The 16,894-nt window shown below is 41.4% G+C and overlaps 1 protein-coding gene across 2 annotated transcripts in view; it reads right to left on the bottom strand.

The window, feature by feature from the left end:
• Positions 1-4,796, bottom strand: part of LOC122785013 (microtubule-associated serine/threonine-protein kinase 1-like) — a 41,577-nt gene extending 36,781 nt beyond the window's left edge. Inside the window, exon 1 of one of the 2 annotated variants that reach the window (XM_044050557.1) lies at positions 4,362-4,796. In XM_044050557.1, coding sequence (XP_043906492.1) covers positions 4,362-4,493 — 132 coding nt within the window. In that variant the 5' untranslated portion in view covers positions 4,494-4,796. The remainder of the gene's footprint in view (positions 1-4,361) is intronic. The other variant, XM_044050556.1, reaches the window with a different exon arrangement.
• Positions 4,797-16,894: the final 12,098 nt, after the last annotated feature.

The following is a 16,894-nucleotide window of genomic DNA, read 5'->3' as shown; positions in this document are numbered from 1 at the left end:
TTAATCCCACGTTCTAAGTTTGACTCTGACTCATTGGGTTGGTGACATTTCACTGGTGACACAAGAGTGAAAAAAAAACCCAACCACTGTCAGTGAGAACGGTGTCAGTCGTCTGTTTTTAGCAGGTTCGCGTTAAAAAGCAATTTTAATGTGTGAGAGGCTTGTCGAGCTTTTGTGTTCCCCCCCTCACAATGAACTGTAATGACTGTTTGTCATCCTCCGTGAACTAGCAACAGATCAGCAAACGCTATCCCTCACACAATTCCATTCATGCGTACATGAATTTCGTTGGGTCCGGTTAGTGCAGTCTCAACAGAACAGTTTAGCAGGAAAAATCCACTTGGAAATGAGCACAAATCGGCAATCCAAACCCACTGCATACAGCAAACGGCTGCATCTAAATCCAGACCTCATAACATCTGCTCTGTGTCTGTCTGATGTCCCTCTGAGGAGCTCTTTGCAGTACCGACATGTCTAGACAATAAAAGAAGCAGTTGGCACATGAAACAAGTGCAGTCGTCTATTGGTGGTTGAAAGAATAAATTGGCGCCATTGAAAATGATGATTCCATCTTCCTTTCATGTCTTCCTATGACTTCTCCTGCTCTGGGCTTCCACACAGTAAACAGCAGAACTATATGCTGTGCAGTGAGTGGATCTGGGAGCTCAGTTATGAAATGACTTTTATTATCCCGGTAGGAATTCCATTACATTTCCGAGTCTGGTCCTATCTGCCTATAGACTGCTCTCGTAAACCGCAATTCCACTTTAATTTGGAAAAAGGTCAAGAAGAGAAACGTCATTTCCCAGTTCATCGGTGGTCATTGTACCAGGACGAGCATCGTGACTCACGGCATTTTACACAAAATCAGGAAAAAAAAAAAAAACATCATTAAGGAAATACGATCCTTGCCTCAACAACAAAAAAAGAAATCGGACTTAATTCTCCTGTGGTATAATTAGTCTGTCAGAACGCCACCATTGTTGTTCATCGCATGGCTGCGTTTCCCACGTCAGAGCATGTTAAAAGGATTTAAAGAGAAACCAACACTGTCTGCAGCTGATGTGTGGCCGGGTTCAACGAGTCCAAGTCTGGCGGCGGTGGAGGGTGACCGGCGACAGATGGGAGGCTCAGTCACAAATATGACATAGCCACTGATCACAGATTAGAATGGAACACAGCTCCACGCCATATTTGCTCCCTTTTTCCTGACAGCAGCAGCTTTTTTTTTTTTTGCTTTTTTCCCAGTTTAGCTGCGCCCTGTGGGGGAGAACGCTGAGGCTGGTGCTGATTCTAACTGATGGTGTTATCCTCTTGAGACCCAGGCTGACAGGAGTGAACAGGACTGAGGAATATTATTCACTTACCCTCACCTGATTGTGATTATATTGTGATAGCAGTGGATTATAAATGAGCATTTTGATTGAAAGTGACTTCAGTTGACTACAGACAAATTATGCGTGTTGACTTTGACAACAAAAAGCCGTTATTATGGTTTATACGCAGCACAAACGGAGTTTCTACATGTGCCTGTGTGTCAGTGTTGGCGCAGGGGCTTGTTCTTGTGGCTGCCTCATGTTTCGAGTCACTGTCACTGCATCATTCGGTAACTCATTCAACCTGAGGCCAAATGTCCGCAGGGTCACGTCCACCGACTGTATCTAGATCCTTCAAATTCAGAATTACGCTCTCGTCTTCTTCAACCTGCGTCCACATGTCAGTTTAAACCATTTAAAATGGATTTCCCGTCCATGCTGCTCAGCCATGTCTGTGACGGTACAGTCAGTCGGGCAGGGAGGGCGGTAAACCATAACTGAGGATTGAATGGTGCTTTGCGATCATCTGCCTGCACTAAAGGAATAAAAATGCCTCTGCAGTAATGAAATGGCATTAGCTGAGCTCTCTGACTGTAAAGTACATCGCTGCTCGGTGTGCTTGCACCGGGCAGTTGAATTATTCTCAGAACACACTGCAAAAGCAAAAATGGTGCAGAGAGCAGACCTGCAGACGAACAACAGGGATCAGTCAAGGAGCTGCAAAGGAACAGCGACAGGACCAGACAACAGATCAGAGACTGAGCGGTCGGTCAACAAAACAGGGGAATGGTAGCTGCCACTCAGAGCTACAGTGGTTTATGAGTTTGCCAAAACAATGTACACGAATGTCACTCATGTTTCCCACGGAGCTGAAAAAGACACTTCCCTGGAGTAGAAGCCAAATGATGACGGTCATTCCCACGTCCCATGCCTATCAAACCACAGCACTTTGGGCATTTCACTAGTTGTTTTAGCTAACGTTTAATTACCATACACACTTTTCTCTATTCTCTATTCTCTATTACACAATAGGAAAAAAAAACTCCATCTACAGGCTTAAGTGTAGTATGTAGTATTCATCCGAACTCGGAGCTCTTTGGTGGCGGACCAAACGAAAGCGAACTCTGGTCCGCGTGAAAACGAGGGTCTCAGGTTGAAAAACCAATTAGGTTTGAACACCAAAGTAAAAACAGAAACCCTAAGACTGCATACATTTGGTGTTGCCCCATTCTTTGCTTTTCCGGAGAACAAGCCGGGTGAAGGGGATGGATTTCTGTTTTCAGGTCCTGGCCAATCAATGAGGCGGAGTTTACGTCTTCCTCATGCTTTTTTTCTTCCTGGTCAGTGCTCTTTTCAGATAAGAATGCCCCAAATGAGCAGCTGCTGACGTTGTCCAGACGCTTACAAAAGTGTATTGTGAAAGTGAACCAAACCAAATGAATTGTTTCAACATTCCCCGCCCAATAAAACCGAATCCCTTGGACTATCCTGGTGTGAACGCATCCAAAGTGACCTTTGTATGACCTGTGTTTGTCACGCTATCTCATGCTAAAAATGGCTTCTGTCAAATAGGCAACAACGAAGGAAAATCAGCAAACTAGATGGTATTCAAGCAGTAATAAAGACATTTTAAGAGATTTCTTATTTGAGGGACCACAGTAAGAAAAAATGTCATTACAACTTTGCTAAACCAACAAAGCTGGGGGAGCTTCAACTTTTCCACAGTTTTCTACGTAAACTACCAAGATGTGTCTGTCTAATACATCTAAATTAGCATCTACTGTATATTCCCTGTGATGCTAATAAAGCTGAACATTTTCTCCACGTGCTTTTCACAGCAGCACATGTTTATGTGTCAGTTTCGCTAAACCGCAGTGTCACGGAGCGGAGGAGGTGCGAGGAATCACAAAGATGATCCTTTCATGTTAGTCATGTTCGGAGCGATGCATCATGGGTGTGACCCCTGACCCCGACTGCAGGGGCGTGGGGTGTGTCACCATATGGTGCTGAGAGAATGATTGTGTGTGTGTGTGTGAGAGAGTGACGGTTGGGATGATTAAACCCAGGGGACTGACGTGCACAGCCAATCAACAATCACAGACATATATAAGGATAAAAGCGCAAATAAAGTCAAATTTCTCAATCCCAAAAAAAAGAAAAAAAGATCTAGTCAGATGAAATTGGGAAGGAGTGTTGGATTATGGGAATTGTCTTTTGGTCATACTATTATTTAACATTTCCTTCCTCACTATGACGGATGTATAGTAAAATAGTCTGTTACCTTGAATAGAAATATCAATTTCTATAGATTTAAGAATAACAATAGTCTCATCATTGTTGAAATGTTACATATTATATCTTTAAAGTCACTCCCCCCCTCTCTCTCTATTCTCTCTCTCTCCCTCACACACACACACACACACACACACTAAATCATTCTGGACGGCCTATATCAATAAACTGCTGGTGCTCTTTTGTGTGTGTGTGACTGCGATGATTAATACTCTTACAGCTGCTGTCATACATCACAGCAGCGAGCTGAGCGCCGGGGATGATGAGACGTGGAGCCATCAGTACACCTCACTGCTAATCCTCCCCCTGATTCCTCTACATCTACCCCCATCCCCCCGCCCCCCCCCAAAGTAATAGGGGCCAATTTGCCTCTGTGCAGCTCAGGCGTGCCCTCGTTGACTATGGTGAACGGGACTGTAAGTGAACATGGAGAAGAAACCCTCTCACACACTCTCTCTCTCTCTCCACTGGGCCTGCAGGCAGCTCATCTCTGCTCAGTTCACTTGACTGAATCACACAAAGATGGAGTAGGGAGTGGGGGGTGGGGGGTGCATGACCTGTATGACCCATGGTTAAGCAGGCTGCTTCATAATAGATGAGAATTTTGTTTTCATTTGTTTTACCACATGGTGCAGCAGCACTAATAACAAGGCTCCCTCATGCAATATTGATGCCGTAATTAAAAAGTAACTTAACAATGACATGACATCTACATCCCATTATGATGACGAAGATGATGATGATGTTCCTCACCTGCAGCCTCCGGCGACGTATTATCCCCGAGTCATCCATGGCGTAATGAGGAGCGGCGGGGGAATTCCCCTCGCTGCAACAATTTCTTGACCCTTCAGTCGTGTGTGTTGTGACCCTGCAGGGCTGCGACATCCACTGCTGCTCCACTTCACTGCTTCATACCCGAACAGCACATCATCATCATCATCACCAGGAGCAGCAGGAGGAGAAGAAGCGTCCGGGCGCTCACTCACGGAGAGAGTCCGCTGTCACGTCGATGGAACTCAGAAAAAGACGCAATAATGTCAAGCCATCGCTTTATGTCCGATTTAACCACTATAATAATAATAATAATAATAAGCAGGGACAATGTATTTCTCTCAGTCCCACTACGGATCCGTGTCCTGTGTCTCAGTGTGGACAGTCATGCTGCTGCTGTCTCTGCGGTCTGTCTCCTCCTCCTCCTCTTTGGAGCATCCTTGACATTTTGAGTGTGTGTGTGTGTGTGTGTTGACGCCGTCCAACCAGGAGCGCGCAGGCCTGAACAATCACCGCAAACACGCACAGCTCCGACCACGTCCTTCTGTCACACCATCCTCCAGAGGAAGAGAACCTGAGCTGCCTCTAATCTCCACACACTGGCTCACACAGTGGACTGTGAGCGCTCAGGCTGACATTACTGCTGCGGCTGACGATGATGATGATGATGATGATGATGCCGGGTGGGGGGGGGTCTGTCCTGTCCCATCAACATGACACGAGCTCGCCTCTAAACCCCGTCCCTCCTCAGATCCGCAAAGTTTAAATTCATCCGTTTCACTGAGTCAGTCGGCTCTCGTGCACCGTCACATCCTGTGATTCTGAGGGAGCGACAGCAGCAACGCGATATTTGTAAGCCCTTCCTGGGTTTTCCCTCTCGCTCCTCCCCCTTCTCCTCCTCCCCCTCTCCTCCTCCTCCTGCACAACAGGGAGGCTCTGGAGCCGCTCTGTGACCATTCATGGGATGTTTTCACATGCGTTTTCAACGGTATTTTGGCCAGAAATTCATGGTTGGATTGAAAGGATCCCTTTATTATCAAACTCAATCTCAGCTGGCAACGCAACACTCTGCAATACTGTGAAAACTAAAAGGATGAAAAAAAACAATAATCCACCCTAAATTTAAATAATACCTGAAAAAAGGCTGTGTGTTTATACTCACCCAAACATATAAACATAACACGTTAACAATAAAAGACAGTGCTGGAAATATATATATATATGTATATGTATATACCTATATATGTGGATATATACATATATACATAGAGAAAGAGAGAGTGAGAGAGTATATATATACAGTATGTAGAGTTGGAAAGTAATGAATTACATTTACTTGCATTACTTAAGTATGTTTTTTTTTTAATCACATCCATTACTGAGTAAAAAAAAGATTGGCCTGAATTAAAATAAATAAATAAATCATACACCGGAAACTGGAGGTGAATGATGATGACAGGTGAATGAATGATGAGGACAGGTGAATTAGCGTTAATTAAGGTCCCTGAGTGAGTGAGTATTTAAAGAATTTGTGACCTTTGACCCATGTTGACTGATACATTATGTGGTTACATATTTTATTTTGCCAGCACTTTAATTTGTAAAGGTTTATCTTCAACTAAAAACAATTAATGTGAGATTTGAACTTTTACTTTTACTAAAGTTTTTTTTACTTTAACCTGAGTACATTTATATTTACAAAAATAGTGGTACTTTTACTTGAGTAGAATAGTTCAGTATTCTCTCCACCTCGATTGTGTCACAGTATCGCGCTGTGCCGTGTCAAACGGGGCCACATACTGTTACCACTCGTGGTGGTATTACCGCCATGATTGACAGACGGGTTGCCCTTTTGCAAAGTCATTACATAATGTTTGTGTGTGGCATCAGGACTTTCACACTGTTTTTTTTATGTAACATACGGTCCGAGCTGCCCACACTGCCGTGGCTTCATCAGTGCCAGAGTCCAGACACAGCAGGAGATCCAATCACAGCCCGCACTGACCCAGCCAAGAAGAAACGCCCAGGAAGCATTTTGATCTGTTTTTAAAATCAGGCACAAACACATCATTTTATTATACCTGCAGATATTTCATGGTGTGACTGACAAACAACGTGATTTTGACTGAAATATCTCAGCAACCACTTGACAAATACTGACCATAGACCACATATAAAAAGTGGAGGTAGTCCCCCAGTTTGCCAGTTGAAGCTAAATGGGAAGTAAGAATATACTGAATAGCCACCGGGGCAAAAAAGAATTTTTGAGTCCTCAAAACAAGATTCTTCTGAGTGATGTCACGGTCAGTTGCCACCATTCCAGATAAGAGATAACACACATTAAACTAATATGGTGAACACTGGACGTGATGAACATCAGCGTGGTAGCATTGTCACTGTGTTGGCCTGATGCTATCATACAGCCAAAATCATTGCATTTATACATGAAATCTTCTTCACAACATGCATTATCTTTACAAGGCTGAGACCTCACGGAGAAACCCGACGTTTCGCTCACTTATCAAGCACTTGGTGCCGGTGGAGAGAGAAATACACACTTCACAGAGCTGTCGGCATAACTGCAGACCCCGAAAACACCCGCACATTTCACAAAAAGCAGCTCCAGCGAGCTGTTATCAGTTGGATGAAATGAGGCTGTGAGGACCATCTGTCTGACACACACAGAGAGCCAGATCATCTGAGTGCTGATGATTGTTCTGTGCCTTTTGTGCTGTGAAAAACCCAGACAAACTGATAAAAGTCCCCCTCTCTCTGTTGCACACCCTCGGCTACACTGCATGTCACATTGTCTCACAGGAGAGGCTATTGATTTCTGCTCCAGCGCTGAGATTACTGTAAATAGCCAAGCGCAGGTGGAAGTCTAGATGGGAAGACACACTTGAGCGAGTTTGATAATGTCGTCATTATGCTGGCTGTAGGATGAGCTGCTGGTCCTGAGGCCCCTCCGCTGCTTTCACATCCTCTTGCATAATAATTTAGTAATCCCTTTGGTTTTTGTGAGGTTTGTTTGGAACACGAGTTGATGCTCTTTCTGTTCATGGCAACACAATCTCAAGGTCAAATTATCTCAATTAATAATGTGAAATATTAATGCTCACATAAGCCCCTCTGTGTTGTGTGAGTGTAGATTCTGTACTTCTAATGTTGTTTTCCCTCAAGCTCCATCTCATGATCCTGGATGTAAGGATTAGTCGACACACACACACACACACACACAATGTCTTCCATTCCCCATTCATTCGTGTCCTGTTACACAACTGACTCACTCAGCAGCACACACTCACACTGTCACATGAAAATCTCAAACGTTTCACTGTCAATTCCTTCTGAGATCCATCGGCTGAAGAGCACTGCCGAGTTGAACATGTGCGTCAGTGATTGTGGTGAAGTTGACGTGGGGGAGATGAGAGGTTCACACCTGGCTACAACAATTTTATGGCTATTACTATTCACTCCTGTGGATTATCTCACACACACACACACACACACACATACACACAGGAAGTGAGCAGATGGGAGCTGCGATGCTTTCCAGATCATGGCCTCCTCTATCATCCAGCTGCAGCATCAGTGAGAAAAAAACATACGTGCAGCTGCCAGGCCAGTAAATATGAAACCAACTACAGTTTGTGTTGTGTGTATGTATTTCCCTGCTAACAATTTCTGGTTCCCTGAACTTCGGGGAACATTCCCTGAAGGTTTCCCCCTAGGTTGTCCTGTGGAAAGTTTTCCTAGAGAACGTTCTCTGTTGGTTCCCAGAACGCCGCGTTCTCGTAACCTTCATACAACCTTTAGAGAACGTTCTCTGTTGGTTCCCAGAACGCCGCGTTCTCGTAACCTTCATACAACCTTTAGAGAACGTTCTCTGTTGGTTCCCAGAACGCCGCGTTCTCGTAACCTTCATACAACCTTTAGAGAACGTTCTGTTGGTTCCCAGAACGCCGCGTTCTCGTAACCTTCATACAACCTTTAGAGAACGTTCTCTGTTGGTTCCCAGAACGCCGCGTTCTCGTAACCTTCATACAACCTTTAGAGAACGTTCTCTGTTGGTTCCCAGAACGCCGCGTTCTCGTAACCTTCATACAACCTTTAGAGAACGTTCTCTGTTGGTTCCCAGAACGCCGCGTTCTCGTAACCTTCATACAACCTTTAGAGAACGTTCTCTGTTGGTTCCCAGAACGCCGCGTTCTCGTAACCTTCATACAACCTTTAGAGAACGTTCTCTGTTGGTTCCCAGAACGTCGCGTTCTCGTAACCTTCATACAACCTTTAGAGAACGTTCTCTTTTGGTTCCCAGAATGTTCACCTAACGTTTCTTTCTCACAACCTTGAGGGAACATTCTCTAAAGGTTGCCAGAACATTCCTAGAATGTTTCTCACAACCTTCATACAACCATTTGGTGCAAATTATACTATTTCTATTATTCTCTCTATATACAATGACTTTATTAATTCCCCAGTGGGATAATGGATGTGTTACATTTGCTCCTTCAGACATGAAATAACACTCAGGGATAGAAAAATGAAGGTAAGATTATCAAAACACAATATTAGCAACAGATAACACAATATGTGAAATTTATGCTTAATAGGAAATGTCACTGTAGCGGTGGTTGTCAGTCGGCTGCATGAAGGAGTGGAGGAGAGAAGATAGTGTATCTTATAAAAGCTGCTGTATAATCTCTCTTTATATGCAGTGGCTCACAGGACCTGGAAGAAGAGTGACTGCTGCACACAAGGAAATAAACTTTCACAACACAAAGTCTTGTTGAGCCTAATCTGGATTTGACTGCTGTTTTATTTTAGTCTTTTTCTATACTCAAATACTTATCTACTTAGACTTACTACACATCTATTATGTGAAGACTGAAGAAAATCACAACTGTGGTGACTCCTTGTGGTGAGATGAGGCAGTGCAGCAGAGACCGGTCATGTCATAACATTTACTTTACGCCGAAAAGGAGACACACCGAGGACAAATATGCTTTTAAAATAGTTCAAGTCAACGTTGATTCCAGGTTGATTTATTTTGTGCTTGACTGATCCTCAGGGGAAACTTTGCAGAGCATGTTTGTCACAGCTATGTTTGCTCTATATTCATAAACACACATCAGTCCCTGCATTAGATACATTAGAATGAGCACACACACACACACATGTTTGTGCAGTATCCATAGTGAGGACACTCATAATGCATTCCTTAAGCCCTTATCCTAACCTTAAATATCACAACTATGTGCCTGACCCTAACCTTCAGCCAAATCTATCCCTAAAACCAGGTCTTAACCCTGAAAAAGCCCATTTAAGGTTTGACAGAAGATACCCAAACAAGAACACACACAGTGACAGTGAGGTTATTTATCTTGTGTTACTTCTGTTTAGAGAGGAGAATAAAAAAAAAACCAGGAGGACTTCTTTGTCTTTCAATCTTTCTCTCTCTCTCTGATGTAGCGTGCACAGTTTGTGTTGCCACAAAGTTTCCATTGCTCACATGATTTCCTCTGTGCATCCCACATTCCGTTCCTGCTTCCTGTCTTTGTGCTGCCAAATCAACAATTCCACGCACACTCGCGCGCTGACGTCACAAATTAAGAGGCTGAGCGGCAGCAGCAGGAGGAAGAGGCATTAGGTTTAATCACAATGGCCGCCCATGCTTTATTCTAAAAACAGGAGGCACGTCTCCCGTCGTCCTGGATATCCTTAAACCCCAATGAGAGGATTGGTCCATTTATTCAGACCAAAACAGACACATTATCAAGCATGCAATAAGCAAATAACCCTGAAGTGGATAATGAAAGAAAAGACTATTACATAAATTAAATAAATCCATAAAGTTCCTTATTAAATCTTTGAAAGCATTGTTTGGGCCTGAAAACTCAACCTCATCTGTGTATGTGAATGACTCAATACCCTTAATAATCTTCAAAGTGATGGAACATATTTCATATTGTCTCTCAAGGATTTTTACAGCTGAAGCCTCGTCTTTTCTATTCGTGCAGCCAGAGTGTTTTTTTTCTTTAAGTGGATCTAAAGTGGTTTAGGATAAAGTGAGCATGCGGCGCCGACGCTCCCAGAGCTTTAGTTCGTCTCCGTTGTACGGAATCAATTCATCTGCGGTAAACTGGGGGAGAGAAGAGAGGCGAACGGATGAAAAGACTGAGCTAAAGCAGCAAGTGCACACACGACAGTCAACAGAGAGAGGGAGACAAGAACAAAGGTGTGATTTTAGAGAGTCTGTGTACCTCATGGAGACAAAACCTGGTCCTAAAGAGGTAGAAAATATCTGAGGAACTGGTTAAGATTAGGATTTAACTGGTTATGGTTAAGGTTAGGAATATTAAAAAGATAGCTGTGCTAATGGTTAATTCAGTTCAAAGCAGCTTTGGCAAACACCCAACTAGTGATTTTAGACAGACAGCTGATGTCCACACACACACACACACACACACACACAGCTAAGCCTATTAAGATGACTCAAAGAGTCCTGCAAGAGTACACCACCACAACAACAACAACAACAACAACAACTATCAAAACGCAGCACAGAGCCACCGCTCTGAGCTCACGTGGACAAAACCCCCCACAAATGTGTCAAATTTGTGTCTTCTGTCAACATTTGTCTTCTCTATCGATCTGTTACCACGGAGATGCCACTTCAGAAGTGGAGTTATGGGACAAACACAACTGTGTGGACATTCCTCCACCATCCATCTACAGCCGCTGAGCCCGGGCTTGTAACACAAACATGAATCTGTCCCATTGCCGGTGATGTATCTCCTCAAAGATGCACCCGCAGCGCTCAAACATTAACATTTATCTCTTGTTGGTGCCTCCGTGTTTCCTTTTAAAGTCAAAGTTTCACTCTGATCATGACTCATAGATTGTAAGAAATCTCTTTTTCCATCTTATATGAGCAGTGGAAATGAAGTGTGATAAACAACAGTCAGTGATTTGAAAGCAAGTTTCACCTGTAAACTACATTTGCGAGGCATTTATGTATACAGCACAATCAGAATCTACAAAAACTGACAGGTAAATCCAAATAAATCCTACATTTTATATGAAGTCTTTTTTAGATTTTACTTGTGATTTGTGATTTTGGATCTATTATATAAACATTATTTCTTCAGTCTGCACACAGAGGTCACCAGTGTCCACAGTTGATAAATCTGTATTACCAGCACCATTGAAAACCAAAAAAACTGTTTAAAAGAACTGTTTTTAATGATTTTTTAAAGAATGAGTAATGGATTTTGATACTTCACAGGTTAATATGAACAGCATGTTGTGAAATCTACACGGGAAATGGATACAATTTAATCAGAATAAAATAATCTGTCAATCTACATCCCACATACTTCACACATACAGTCAAATGTCAGTCAGTCATTATCTACCGCAAACACCCACACACACACACACACACACACACACTTATACTGTGTATATATATGTATATATATATAGTTATAAATTGTTATTACTTTTCTTATAAAAAAATGCATTAATTATTTACATTATGCACATCATCCTAATTCATTATTCATAAAATGTGTTCATCACTTTATTACATTGTAGGCAGAATGTTAGATGATCAGTATTTTAGAGCTGAAACAATTAATCGATGAATTGATTATGAATACTAAATGAATCAACAATCGATTAATCGGTTCGAAGCTTTCTTAATGATTAAAACAAGATTAACAAAACAAGATTAATTAAGAGTGAATCATTTTGTTTTGTGGACAAAACAAGACATTTGAGAACATCATCGTTTCCAGGTTTGACGAACACCAATCAAAATTTTTTAAGGTTTTGTGATACTTTATGGACCAAGCGATTAACTGATTAATCGTGAAAATAATCGACAGATGAATCGATTATGAAAATAATGGTTCGTTGCAGCTCTACAGTATTTTTCAGTGTGCAATTATGATGGGAGTTTCTGTTGATTCGGGTTTTTGTAGTGAAGCAGGAGTCTGACATATTTCAGTAAGAAAGAGAAAACATGGATCATTCAGAGAGTGAAGTACAACTTATTTCTCACCCACATGTCACAACTTTATAGAGAACAAAAAAGAGAGGCTGTTAAACGAAGGTTTAGATGGACTGTTGACGATAGTTGGAGGGATAAACGTCTGTCTTGAGGATTTTAGTCTCTGCCGGGTGCTGGAAAGTCTCCTGAAGCACAAATGAGATAAGACCGAGTGTCTTGTGTTTGTTCGAATGACTCCCATGTGAGCAGTGTGCTCTGCAGACAGCAGACCGTGTCCCTCCTGTCTCCCACATGTGTCACTGACGTACTCTGGCACCCAGCTGAGTCTGAGGATTTGACGGGAGCAAAGCAAGGCCAAGCAGATGAAGGACCAAAAAAATAAAAAAAGGTACGCAGGTGCTCTGAACTAGAATGAGACGCACACACACACACACACACACACACACACAGACACACACGGTCCTGAGAGACAGAAGGAAACGCTAACGTTTGAATTAATCAGCAGCCACAGAACTTAAAGGAAATGGAACCTTGTGCTCAGGGAGTGGAGGCGGCAGATGTTCACTTACAGAGGCGAGGGTGGAGGTTTTGGACAAGACGAGGCGTCTCCTCCCAGTTTGTGGGGAGCACCATCATGATTCTGTCCACCTGTCAACACTGTGAAACAAATCCAGGAGCGACGATGGCGACAAATGGCAACTGGCAACAATGACCTCATCAGAGATCCAGAGGTCGAACGGGCAGAAAAATGAAGTCAAATGTAGAAGACGAAGAATCCGAAGATGACAACATGGAGGAAGAGGAACTAGAGGGAGAGCTTTGAGGAGAACGATAATGGATAATAATTAAGTGATGGACATAATAAACAAAGGAAGAAGCCATCATGGAGACTCCATCCACACAAACATGATTGGATAAACTCTGGATTTAAAACCCAAAATGTAAATACAGTTATACGACACCACACACAAACAAGAAGGCCTTTAAAACTAATGCTGCGTTTGAATGGATTTATCGTTCTCTTCTCATTCAATGACAGTTTGTTTTGTGTAATGGATTTATCTGTAAATACTGAAGCTGTCAATAAAAATGATGCATAATTGCCTCGGCCTGCGCTTATGATCACAGGCAGGAATTGATTGATTGTTTTGTGTTAAGGTGTTTTTAAATGTGCTGCTGTCTTTGATCTTTGTTGTGTAATGTCTAAATACAGTCATGTCATATCCACTGATATAACTCACTTTTTTCCCATTTAGATTACAATTGTCCATAAATGATTAATAATAAAGTCATAAATACTCTGTGTGTGTGTGCAGTGATGCCGTGTGACCACCTGGTGGAGAACTGGGTCTACTGCTCTACCGGTTATGATTTTCACTGACAAATCACAGGCAGCACAGAAAATTGAATGTGTCTGCCGGGTCAACGGCCAACTAATGAACCCAGACAGCAGTATTATTAAATACAAATTCAGACGGGGTGGAAATTAAAGATGTTCAGCTGCTCACTGACTGACATCTTCAATTTTTCTAAATTTGCATTTTAATTATTTGGCCGTGTAAGAGTGGATTGGAGAGGAGTGATTTTAAAAATCTAATCACTTTAATGTCTGTGAGCTGAGAGAAAAAACAAGAAACATACTGGACTATGAGGAAAATGTATGTATCTTTGTGTTTTATTTCTCTTCTGTTGTGTATTTATTTGATGCTAATGAGTCCTTGTGTAGCAAGCATGAGGATTACAGATCACAGGGAAGATTTAAGGGTTACAATAAGATTTAAGGGTTACAGTAGGAGGTTTAAGGGTTACAGTAAGATTTAAGGGTTACAGGAGAAGGTTTAAGGGTTACAGTAAGATTTAAGGGTTACAGTAGAAGGTTTAAGGGTTACAGTAAGATTTAGGGTTACAGTAGAAGGTTTAAGTTACAGTAAGATTTAAGGTTACAGTAGAAGGTTTAGGGTTACAGTAGAAGATTTAAGGGTTACAGCAGAAGTTTAAGGGTTACAATAGAAGATTTAAGGGTTACAGTAGAAGGTTTAAAGGTTACAGTAGAAGATTTAAGGGTTACAGTAAGATTTAAGGGTTACAGTAGAAGGTTTAAAGGTTACAGTAGAAGATTTAAGGGTTACAGTAGAAGGTTTAAATGTTGCAGTAGAAGATTTAAGGGTTACAGTAGAAGCTTTAAAGGTTGCAGTAGAAGATGTAAGGGTTACAGTAGATGATTTAAGGGTTACAGTCAGGGCCGGCTCTTTGCATAGGCGATATAGGCGATCGCCTAGAGCGCCATCTGCTGGAGGGGCGCCATGAGGCCATTTTATTTTCTAGGTGTCATTTGATGATACCATAGATGCTTTTGCTGCAAGGAAGTCCAGACGTGTACAATTTTAGTTGAAGTGAAAGACACGCTGGAAAGATTTACCTGAAAGTTTGTTGTTGTTGTTCAAATTAAACTGCTGTGATTGTTCTTGTGGTTGCTGTAAGTCAATACTTGAAAGTTGTGATTTTTTGCTGTTTGCTGTTGTTGTTCAAATTACACATGTGTGATTGTTCATTTGGCTGGTGTAATTCGTGTGTGTGTGAGAGCAATAGTTAGATGGTTACAGTAGAAGATTACAGTAGAAGGTTTAAAGGTTACAGAAGAAGATTTAAGGGTTACAGTAGAAGGTTTAAAGGTTACAGTAGAAGATTTAAGGGTTACAGTAGATGTTACAGTAGAAGATTTAAGGGTTACAGTAGAAGGTTTAAAGGTTACAGTAGAAGATTTAAGGGTTAGATTTAGGTTACAGTAGAAGATTTAGGGTTACAGTAGAAGGTTTAAAGGTTACAGTAGAAGATTTAAGGTTACAGTAGAAGGTTTAAAGGTTACAGTAGAAGATTTAAGGTTACAGTAGAAGGTTTAAATGTTGCAGTTACAGTAGAAGGTTTAAACCTGCAGTAGAATATTTACAGTAGATGATTTAAGGGTTACAGTAGAAGATTTTTACAGTTTAGAAGGTTTAAACAGTAGAAGATTTACAGTAGAAGGTTTAAAGGTTACAGTAGAAGATTTAGGGTTACAGTAGAAGGTTTAAAGGTTACAGTAGAAGATTTAAGGGTAGATGATTTAGTAGAAGATTTAAGGGTTACAGTAGAAGGTTTAAAGGTTACAGTAGAAGATTTAAGGGTTACAGTAGATGATTTAAGGGTTAGAAGATTTAGGGTTACAGTAGAAGGTTTAAAGGTTAGAAGATTTAAGGTTTAGATGATTTAAGGGTTACAGTAGAAGATTTAAGGGTTACAGTAGAAGGTTTAAAGGTTACAGTAGAAGATTTAAGGTCAGGAAAATGCCAGACTTTTACAGTGGTAACTAACTTTGGCCTTGAAACCTGTCATCATAAAACCAACCTGACTCATTTTATTCCTTTTTGTTTTTTTATCAAACTGCAAATCTCAGACTGTGACATTTGAAAATTTTCCCTCCAAGCTAAAAAATGTGAGTTGCTAACACAGAGTTGGTCTTCGAGCAGTGACTTAAAGGCCGTAGACTTTGATCTTTCTCTGAGACAAGCTTTTAGATCTAAAATAAAGAGCTGGCCCATTTACCGTTAAATGTTACAAAGTAAGATAACTGACAGCCGACAGGCGCAGGATAATTAATTACACATAATCTCAGAAATGCTGGAGGAAACAGCCTCATGTTCATCAACAGTGATCTCCAGTCGGTTGAGTCTCATTTAGGTCGATCTGTGGTAAAATGCCGCGTCTCCACTCGTCTCCTGTTCTGTTATCATTATATAAAAATGGAAACTTAAATATTTCACACAGTTTTCAGGTTGGTTTGATCCACTTCCACAACCTTTTCTGAATCAGGACACTTTAATTATTAATGCTAACACGTACCTGCATCCATCATTTCAATCATTAACTTTATACGTTTACCTCACATTTGACCTCCTCTCTGTTGCAGTGTGTAACATTTTGAAAGGTTTATTGTCAGAAAATCAAAGTCTCTTTGTATTTGCAATTCCTCCCACATTTCAACCACTTTACTTTTTAGTGTTTTACCTAATTATGTAGCGTCCGAGCACAGGGGCAGATTTGTCATTTATGTAAATGTGTGTGTTGATGAGATCAGTATTACTGCCGTTTGTAATCCCATTAGCTGAGGTGATTTTCATCTCAGGCCCTCTGGAGGAAAATGCCACAGTGTTGTTCACGTTTCAGCGCACATAGCACCGTGTTTCACCTTTTTTTATTTCTTAATGGGCTGTTTCACACATTTTCTTCCCACTTGGTCAAATGAGGAGGAAACTGAAAACAAGTTCATTCACATTCTGTTACAGTTGGAGAGTTGGATTCAATTAGAACCCATTTTTTCAGATCTTTTACTCATAAAACTTGTTGTAATTGACAGAAACACAGTGAAGAGCAGGGCGGGGCTTTACATTTTCTTTGACGACAACCTTTTTTGCCAGATCTATAACAATAATAATAATAAATTATAATAATAACTTAGATT

This window comes from Solea senegalensis, linkage group LG19, assembly GCF_019176455.1.
Source record: "Solea senegalensis isolate Sse05_10M linkage group LG19, IFAPA_SoseM_1, whole genome shotgun sequence".
Taxonomy (NCBI): domain Eukaryota; kingdom Metazoa; phylum Chordata; class Actinopteri; order Pleuronectiformes; family Soleidae; genus Solea; species Solea senegalensis.
Note: the sequence above shows the minus strand (reverse complement) of the source record. Positions and strands in the feature narration are given on the sequence as shown.